The sequence below is a fragment of the Oncorhynchus tshawytscha genome, linkage group LG13, assembly GCF_018296145.1.
Source record: "Oncorhynchus tshawytscha isolate Ot180627B linkage group LG13, Otsh_v2.0, whole genome shotgun sequence".
In the NCBI taxonomy this organism is placed as follows: Eukaryota; Metazoa; Chordata; class Actinopteri; order Salmoniformes; family Salmonidae; genus Oncorhynchus; species Oncorhynchus tshawytscha.
Genome location: NC_056441.1, coordinates 12,651,810 through 12,661,709, shown reverse-complemented (window position 1 = coordinate 12,661,709; position 9,900 = coordinate 12,651,810). Strand labels below are relative to the sequence as shown.

The window sequence follows — 9,900 nt, the reverse complement described above, 5'->3', positions numbered from 1 at the left end:
ATTGTTGCACAATAATTGAGGGTTCCACTTTGGAATTTGCAGATTTTTTTTAATGCTAAACAATGTTTATTGTGCAGAGAAACAAGAATTTAGGAAACAATCACATGGTTCCAAAATATGAAAGAAACAAATTCATCAGACAATCTGCAGATATGGAGGAGGAGAATCGATTCAGCTGCCCTACTGCTATAAAAATACAGAAGACAAACATGTCAATTAGCTACAAGAACTGCAATCCATATTGTACTTTTCTTCAACAGATCATTCTTTGAGCTGCATATGGACCCCGGTCAAAAGTAGTGCACTATAAAGGGAATTTGGTGCTATTTGGGGTGCAGACTGTAGTCAATGTTCCCTCCCCATGCAGTCCAGAAGAAATACCAGCCCGCGAAGACGCACGAGATTGAACTTCACTGTCAACGTTTCACTCTGTGTTCGAGTCAACATAATATTAGCCCCCTTTCAATGCAACATACGGAAACAACATTAACTATGCACGACTCAGTCAGATTTAGTTTTAGGCAGGGAGTATTGCATTGACAGGCACGAGCGGTCGTGAATAGATGTGCTTGTTTTGAGATCAAAGCAAGATATTTTTTCCAAGTTATAAGTCCAGTGATATCTAGTCAGCAATGGAGGAGTGATGGCTTCCAACAAAAGCACAACATGTGTACATTTCTAGCCATCTTTGAAAAGCAAGTCAGGTAAAAGCTTTATGTCTTGAAGGGGCAGTGCTGTATAAATAAGAACCAATAAGCATCACACTGCTACTGTAAGCTGTATCATATAACTATTATTCACTATTTCAATAGTTAGTTCCATGTTAAAATGTTATAGGATGCATTTTCTCCATTGCTTTTGATGATAGGCCACTCTGGTAGGCCAACATAATCAAATAGCCACAGTAGCAAACTAACTTAAGCAGGCCTCAGTGTTCATAGTAAACGTGCGCCAGAGGTGACACAGAATTTTCGCTCAAGTTGGTGCTCAGCAGACCTAAAATTAGCTCAGTGCCAGAATTTATTTTAGGAAACATTGGCTGTAGGCCTACATTATGACAAAATGTAAAATGTATCTTGAAATTGACATTATTTGTGCTCACCTTTGCTTTGTTCTGTACGGGTAAATACAGTTTGAACTCTGCAGGGAGCTCATCCTCTGAGTACAGTCGGTCAGAGAAGTACACTCTCCGGATGCGGCAGTTTGCATGGATCTGGAACAAAAAATGTATTTTTTTAAATGTATTTCACCTTTATTTAACCTGGTAGGCTAGTTGAGAACAAGTTCTCATTTACAACTGCGACCTGGCCAAGATAAAGCACAGTGCGACACAAACAGAGTTACACATCGAATAAACAAGCGTACAGTCAATAACACAATAGAGAAAAAAGTCTATATAGTGTGTGCAAATGGCGTGAGGTGGTAAGGCAATAAATAGGCCATAGTAGCGAAGTAATTACAGTTTAGCAAATTAACACTGGAGTGATAGATGATGATGTGCAAGTAGAAATACTGGTGTGCAAAAGAGCAGAAAAGTAAATAAAAACAATATGGGGATGAGGTAGGTAGATTTGCTGTAAATATCCCCATCCATCGGTAAGCTGATGTTTAAAGATAGTGAGGGAAATATAAGTCTCCAGCTTCAACGATTTTTGCAATCTGTTCCAGTCATTGGCAGCAGAGAACTGGAAGGAAAGGCGGCCAATCGAGGTGTTGGCTTTGGGGACGACCAGTGAGATATACCTTGCTGGAGCGCGTGCCTTGGGTGGGTGTTGTTATCGTGACCAGTGAGCTGAGATAAGGCGGAGCTTTACCTAGCATAGACCTATAGATGACCTGGAGCCAGTGGGTCTGGCGACGAATATGTAGCGAGGGCCAGCCGACGAGAGCATACAGGTCGCAGTGGTGGGTGGTATAAGGGGCTTTGGTGACAAAACAGATGGCACTGTGATCCAATTTGCTGAGTAGAGTATTGGAAGCTATTTTGTAAATGACATCGCCGAAGTCGAGGATCGGTAGGACAGTCAGTTTTACGAGGGTTATGTTTGGCGGAGTGAGTGAAGGAGGCTTTGTTGCAAAATAGGAAGCAGATTCTAGATTTAATTTTGGATTGGAGATGTTTAATATGAGTCTGGATGGAGAGTTTACAGTCTAGCCAGACACCTAGGTATTTGTAGTTGTCCGCATATTCTAAGTCAGAACCGTCCAGTGGAGTGATGCTAGTCGGGCGGGCAGCGAACGGTTGGAAAGCATGCATTTGGTTTTACTAGCATTTAAGAGCAGTTGGAGGCCATGGAAGGAGTGTTGTACGGCATTGAAGCTCGTTTGGAGATTAGTTAACACAGTGTCCAAAGAAGGGCCAGATGTATACAGAATGGTGTCGTCTGCGTAGAGGTGGATCAGGGAATCACTCGCAGCAAGAGCGACTTTGTTGATATATACAGAGAAAAGAGTCTGCCCAAAAATAGAACCCTGTGGTACCCCCCAAAGAGACTGCCAGAGGTCTGGACAACAGGCCGTCCGATTTGACACAATGAACTCTATCTGAGAAGTAGTTGGTGAACCAGGCAAGGCAGTCAACTAAGGCTGTTGAGTCTGCCGATAAAGATACGGTGATTGACAGAGTCGAAAGCCTTGGCCAGGTCGATGAAGACGGCTGCACAGTACTGTCTTTTATCGATGGCGGTTATGATATTGTTTAGTACCTTGAGTGTGGCTGAGGTGCACCCGTGACCAGCTCGGTAACCGGATTGCACAGCGGAGAAGGTACGGTGGGATTCGAAATGGTCAGTGATCTGTTTATTAACTTGGCTTTTGAAGACTTTAGATAGTCAGGGCAGGATGGATATAGGTCTATAACAGTTTGGGTCTAGAGTGTCACCCCCTTTGAAGAGGGGGATGACCGCGGCAGCTTTCCAATCTTTAGGGATCTTGGATGATACGAAAGAGAGGTTGAACAGACTGGTAATAGGGGTTGCAACAATGGTGGCGTATAATTTTAGAAAGAGGGTCCAGCTGATTTGTACGTGTCCAGGTTTTGCAGCTCTTTCGGGTGATAGAGAAGCTGGGGAGGCTTGGGCAAGTAGCTGCAGGGGGTGCAGAGCTGTTGGCAGGGGTTGGGGTAGCCAGGAGGAAAGCATGGCCAACCGTAGGTGGTGACAGTGTTACCTAACCTGTGGTCCTGTACAGTCTTGCCAACCCCTATCGTCACCAAACTTGGCATGCCAATGACCACAGGAGTTGGCAAGGCAGCACAAACAGACCAGGCTAGGTAAGAGATCTGTATAGTGTCTCTTGGACCATGACCCTGGTCCATGAGCCTTTCTGACTGACCTGCACACGGAGTGTCTCGATGTAGTTGGTGCCGTAGGCCCGCCGTGTGAAGTCAGACAGGTTGAACTGGATCTGGTTCCAGCCATCGTCCAGCCTCATGGGCATGGTACAGATGAAGGGTTTTACCCGCGTGGTGCTCTGGTAGTTACTGGCCCGGAACCGCCTCCTCACATTCTTGTCATCCAACACCTGCGATTGGAAAGGGAGAGCTAAGCTCAGTCAAACTGATCACTTGTACCCTTTTCACACCACTGAGCCAAACCGAAGCGAGCTGTACTGGACTGGCCTGGTTACGCATCCACCATTGTAGCTGGGACCACACTGTAAAGAAGAATATGAATAGAATTTAAACGAGCCAGTGCAGTACGGGTCAGCCCTTATGGTGTCAATCAGGCATTGTTGTATAAGGAATGTTTTACAATATTGTACAGCTTTCTTTGTATACATATGCAATGGATCTGATTGTTGACTTGGATGATAACCTACCTGGACTTCAAAGGTGAAATACTTCTTCAAGTTCTTGATGATCATAACCAAGAAAGGTAGTTTGATGCCAAGTGTCTTCTTTGGGTCTGCCGGACATGTGATGTAAGTTGTGCTGTTGAATTTGAAGAGAAACGGTTAGATGTGGTTGTCCGAGTAAGAGAAAACAGGCTAGTGAACATAGAACAAGCTTACCTGACATTTGTTCCCTCCACTTCAAGCACCAGCGACTGGATGTCATTGTCTGTAATCCGTTTTATGTGGCCGTTCCTGACCTATTGCACAAGCAACATTTTGAAATGGGTAAACTAGCGTGTACTATTACTTTTAAGAAATGTGTTTTATTGAATGTGAACTCAGGAAGATTAGGCAAACTCTGATTAACTAATGGGTATCTAACCTAGGTAATAAACTGACGTTAGCTAGCTAACTAAAGGCCTGATTATGACAGTGGCATGATAAGCCTTCAAATCTGAGTTAAAACAAAGCTTACAGCATGACATGCCCTAATGCTAGCTAGACACTGGACAGTTTATGAGGAAAACAAATCAGCTAGCTACTAACTTTAGTAACGTTAGTTAACTTCTAGATTTATACTGCATTGTCATGCGCAAACTGGTTATATGGCTAAAGTTAGCTACTTGCTCTCTGGAGCTCACCACCATACCAAGCCCTGCAATAAAGTTAGCCTTGTCAAATTTAGCAAGCAAATTCATGCGTAAGCTTGTGTAAATCGTTGCTTACCTTTTTATCCCATATCTGAAGAGGTTTGCTCCCAATGCTATACAATATAGATAGGAATCCACTTTGAAATGTGTTTTTAAACATTTTCTGTGCGTTTATAACGCCGTCTCATGTGCATGTGTTGTTACTTGTTGCTAACGTTACTTTAGTTCAGCTAATTGATTTAGCTTACGCCTCAACTCCAAGCTCCGTGTGGCACACAATAATGGTGCTTCCTTCTGCCAAACGCCCCAAAAGATACGCGTCTTCTATGAAAAGTACCTTCAGAAATGTTACTAAAGTAATTGCCGTCCGGCACCACCGTCTGTACCGGCAATATAAACCATGCACTTGCTCGCCTTTTCCCCTTTTGTGTTGTTGAGTTGCTATAAAATGTCAGGCGGTCCCCTTATCACAGCGGACTTCATTGTTGACTCGTATCAGCTACCATGGAAACACAACGCTTTAGCGGGGCCAGAGACACTTTTGAGGAGATGGGAAACTCCATAGAGCCAGCTCGTAGTTAGGTGGGGCCTTATACACCCCTTTCTGTGTTTGCAAAGATTGCCACACGAGGGCGATGCTCGCAAATTGGTGGCAGAATATGGGGGAATTTTTAGAAAGCCAGCAAAAAAAGCCTCTATTTACATGTTGTTTATGAGTGCATTTCACACTACTTTTGGATTATACTTGTACTTTCAGGCTTGTATGAATGTCCTGCTTAATATAATGTTTGTGTCATGGCAATCAACTGCATTATACTTCAAAAACCTTTCAATCAGAACTCTAGTTCTTTGGGTAGCTTTTGTTACAGCCTATGTCAATGGGCTTTAGCATTCTATGCCAACAATTCCTGCATCCAAAATAGTTATTTTGCAAAGATAACAACTAAATATAATCTTAGTGACTGTTCAAGCAATAATCAAAACATCATTGTAAAGGGTATGAGAACCCCAAAATATATATTTTGTTTAGAATTCATAAAAACGTAAATCTTGGCTATGTTGAATGGGCGTAGATGGCGATGGCTTTATTTCTGCAGCCAAGAGTCGTGCGCATCTGTACCTTATGTCAATGTGTCGTGACCTGGAAAGGGGTCTATAAATTCCTCCATCAATTGCACAATATAATTTTTATCTCCTCCTTTCTGTAATATCTCTGGCATGGCTGTCTATCATGAGGGGTCTGCTACATTGTAACACAATGGGACTGTCTAAAAACATAACTGCAACAGTGTAGCACCGTTTAACTCCCACAATATTTTTTGCAACATCTGAATTACCTCTTCCGTTTCATCAAAGGGCTTATTGTGTTTTTGATTAGACATAAAATAAAACGAATTATTTATTCCAATCCCAGATAAAGGTTAAAATTGTTCTAATAACACAAAACAAGATGAGGAGATTGAGCCCTTATCAGGGCTCCATAATCATCATGTTTAGCCAACAGAGTACGTGATTTGGCGGGAAAAGTGGGCTTTTTGGCAAACCGACAGAATCCAAGGTAACAAGAGCACAAGGGCAGGGTTAGAAAAGTTGAACTAGTGGTGCGAATTGTGGCGGTGGATATGCATCTTTTTCTACCTTCTACAAAGACTGGTAAACTTGAAGCACAACTTATACAATCAGAATGCTACTTTCGAATTACAGAGTTTATAGTCACGCGCGAATAATAAATAAATGATTTACAGTACCAGTCAAAAGTTTGGACACCTACTCATTCAAGGGTTTTTCTTTATTTTACTATTTTCTACATTGTAGAATAATAGTGAAGACATCACAACTATGAAATAACACATATAGAATAATTTAGTAACCAAAAAAAGTGTTAAACAAATCAAAATATATTTTAGATTTTTAGATTCTTCAAAGTAGTCACCCTTTGCCTTGATGACAGTTGTGCACACTCTGGTGACGCGTCTCGGCATCTCTCCTTGGGTTCTATTCCATAGTTTTTTTTTATCACACAGCTGGGCACAGCGACTTTACTCTCAATCCAGAATCAAAACAACACCATGATGAGAATGACAGAAGAAACACAACACAATGATGAGAATGATGGAAGAAACACAACACAATGATGAGAATGATGGAAGAAAAACAAAATGATGAGAATGATGGAAACAAACATTTGACATATATCCCGATGCTAAACCTTTGGATACATTTTTTACACATTTCATTCTTGTTGTGGAACAGGGACAGTACTAGGAACCTCCAAAATGTGTGATATAATCACTGAAACCTTCCTTATTAAATGGATAACACACTGCCATAAAGTGGTGATAACTAGACAGACTAATCATTTCACTAGGTCTTCTTCTCCCCACATTCACTATAAAAGGCATTGTCATGTGTACAGCTGTTGTGTTCCAGGCAGTTCAAATCTATGAAATCTTGAGCATTGAAGTAGATTGAGCACAAACTCAGTTGAATATCTGAAAATGCTCTAGGCCTATTGACAGTGGGAATTGTTCCTACATTGGGTAAAATTTGAAAGCTTGTTTAGGAAAGTAGTCTGCCCTGCTCAAGGCTTCCACATACAATACTGCTTTATATGACTCCCTTTACTATTTTGAATTAGTATAATGTTTATTTGTCCCGCCATGTAACTTTAAAAAAAGCATTATATTAACTTTTTCAAACAAGGCAGAATGGGGTTTTGTGCGTTTTACAGCCATTTACCCTTGGGTTCTCAATGAACTTTTTCATTGGTAGCACTGTAGGCTATAGAAACCCCAGAAAAAAGTATCCTACCTGTAAAGCACATCTCCTTGGGAGATTATGAATTGGTTTGGCTCAACTCTTCGGGTCCTCTCCTCCATCCTCACTTCACCTCCTGCACAAAAAGGTGAAAGGTGATCAAGAAGAAGAGGAAGGGGGAGAGCAAATGTGGAAACAAATACGCTTGTATGAAATGAGACACTCTTTCTTCACTAGCACGTCATCAGGCAAATTAAGTTTACAGGGATGGAATCCCCAAATAAGTGTGTAAAGTAGTAAAAATGTCAACTAACCTAGTCAATCAACATCTGCAGGTGTTTTATTGTGTCCTCTTCATACAGAATAAGGCTTTCAATTGTTGTTGTTGTGTTTAGCCTGAGGCCAGACTTAAGGGTTTCTCATGTGCTATACCAGGCTTCCAATGGCAGTAGCCATGACTCTTACCAGCCATAAGATATGATCAAAAGGGCCTTTTACAGACCTTTGCTGCTCAGATGGTTGATCAAGCAAGAAATAATTAGCTGTAGCTTTCCATATGAAACAATAGTGAATTCTGAATCATTATTGAGCTATAGTGTATGTATCATAGTCTCCATTGTAAGATCCCGGTCATGTTTCTATTTAGTATGAGCCCAAGTGTTGTCTTTTCTGATACATTTTCTCCCAGGATCAGTTAATTACATATTTTCATTGGATGTGTTATAGTTTATAATTGTGGGCTATTGTTGCTGTTCTACCCTAATGTTTCCACTTCAGCTCAAACCTACAATCCATGCAAACCCTTACTGACTTATGACATATGGAAGAACCTAATGGTGTGTAATTGCTCCTCTCCATGCATAAAATCCCCCAGGAGTTTGGATTTAAGCCTGTAGCTATTTATTTGTTTTCAGTGTATCCACATAAATTATTTATCTTTGGTAGATATATTCTGCTATTGGAATGCAGTAAATACTATCATTCTCATTTTGCATGTAGGCCTAGTGCTCAGCGCAGCAACGCTGGGCCAAAACATATATCATATTTCCTTTAGGACTGCAGGATGGCTTTTATGCAACTTACTTTCGTTAATTTTTCCCTTTTAGAAATACGTATCTTGGCATAATATCTTTGGCAATGTGGCCCCAAAAAGTTGATTGTCCAATATTTGGAAATTTGACACATCATGTATTTACCCATCTAGACATTTTGGTTACGTACAAAATGGCACCCTATTCCCTATATAGTGCACTAATTAGGAGTTTTAGATAAATAAATAACGAATCAAGTGGACAAATGTTATAGTCAGACGTATATCGGACATGGACTTTATCGGCTACACCACAAAACCCATTCCTGACCTTACCGTATCCCCCATTCGGCCCTTTTCTCTTCGGGATAATAGCCCAAGTACCAGATGAATCTCCACATTGCTGCCTCCCGAGCCACCGCATCCTTCGGTACCATCCACACACTGCTGAAATTATCCAGCAAAGAGGCCCGGCTCGTACCAAGCAAGGTAGGGTATCTGCCACATGATACCGCAGCGGGACTCACTCTTCTTCTCCCTCTCATCCATCACTTCTCACTTCATCTCATCTGTCAATCAAATGTATTGCTGTGTGGTCTTGAATGACTGGAATAACAGACTGTAATGTATATGCAATGCACAGGCTATGTAACCATCAATCAATCAATCAAATTTATTTAGTTTGGTGGAGGATGAATAATGGTCTGGGGCTGCTTTTCATGGTTCGGGCTAGGGCCCTTAGGTCTAGTGAAGGGAAATCTTAACACTACAGCATACAATGACATTCTAGACAATTCTGTGCTTCCAACATTGTGGCAAAAGTTTGGGGAAGGCCCTTTCCTGTTTCAGCATGACATTGCCCCTGTGCACAAAGCGAGGATCATACAGAAATGGCTTGTCGAGATCAGTGTGGAAGAACTTCACTGGCCTGCAGAGCCCTGACCTCAACCCCATCCCTGCAGCAATGTTCCAACATCTAGTGGAAAGCCTTCCCAGAAGAGTGGAGGCTGTTATAGCAGCAAAAGGAGGGTCCAACTCCACATTAATGCCCATGACTTGGAATTAGATGTTTGACGAGCAGGTGTCCACATACTTGTTTGGTCATGTAGTGTGGTCATGTAGTGTGATCATGTAGTGTAGTCAAAGGTAGAGGAAAGATGGAGGAGAGAGTGTGCTGAAATAGCAGTGGGCCGGATTCCAACCCATGCTGCAGGGATATTTTCCAGAAGCAGCAGCTTCGAACGCCAGACCAGCCTAGGCCATGTGAACAAGTCAAGCGAATTCAAAAGTACATCGTCACAGAGTCTCAATACATTTTACAAGAGGGAATAAACATCAACAACATCGCTCAGCGTCTCATTATGAAAAGCAACAGCAACATCAACAGCTAATTTGTACATTGGCTAATTAAAAAAACACCAGTTTTCCCTCCCTTCACGTTCTGACCTTAGTTATTTTTGTTATGTCTTTGTTTTAGTATGGTCAGGGCGTGAGTTGGGTGGGTTGTCTATGTTAGTTTTTCTATGATTTGCTATTTCTGTGTTTGGCGTGGTATGGTTCTCAATCAGAGGCAGCTGTCAATCATTGTCCCTGATTGAGAACCATATTTAGGTAGCCTGTTTTCTATTG

The 9,900-nt window shown here is 41.7% G+C and overlaps 1 protein-coding gene across 3 annotated transcripts; it reads right to left on the bottom strand.

The window, feature by feature from the left end:
- Positions 1-28: 28 nt before the first annotated feature.
- Positions 29-5,084, bottom strand: LOC112264325 (cilia and flagella associated protein 20). 3 transcript variants are annotated; one of them, XM_024440851.2, is made up of 6 exons: positions 4,561-5,081; positions 4,012-4,091; positions 3,820-3,931; positions 3,334-3,522; positions 1,103-1,213; positions 29-183 (listed from the first exon to the last, which is right to left on the bottom strand). In XM_024440851.2, the coding sequence occupies exons 1-6, from the start codon at positions 4,642-4,644 to the stop codon at positions 181-183; spliced, it is 579 nt and encodes a 192-aa protein (XP_024296619.1). In that variant the 5' UTR covers positions 4,645-5,081; the 3' UTR covers positions 29-180. The 3 variants fall into 3 exon arrangements, with proteins under 3 accessions (XP_024296619.1, XP_024296617.1, XP_024296616.1); XM_024440849.2 differs by having other exon boundaries at positions 29-186; positions 4,561-5,080; XM_024440848.1 differs by having other exon boundaries at positions 29-1,213; positions 4,561-5,084.
- Between the last annotated feature and the right edge of the window lie 4,816 nt (positions 5,085-9,900).

Excerpts from the sequence above, each read along its gene's own strand:
- LOC112264325 (XM_024440848.1), bottom strand. The coding sequence starts at position 4,644 with ATGTTTAAAAACACATTTCAAAGTGGATTCCTATCTATATTGTATAGC. Across the intron at positions 4,092-4,560 it reads TTCAGATATGGGATAAAAAG|GTCAGGAACGGCCACATAAA; the intron begins GTAAGCAACGAT and ends CTTGTGCAATAG. Across the intron at positions 3,932-4,011 it reads GTGGAGGGAACAAATGTCAG|CACAACTTACATCACATGTC; the intron begins GTAAGCTTGTTC and ends CAAATTCAACAG.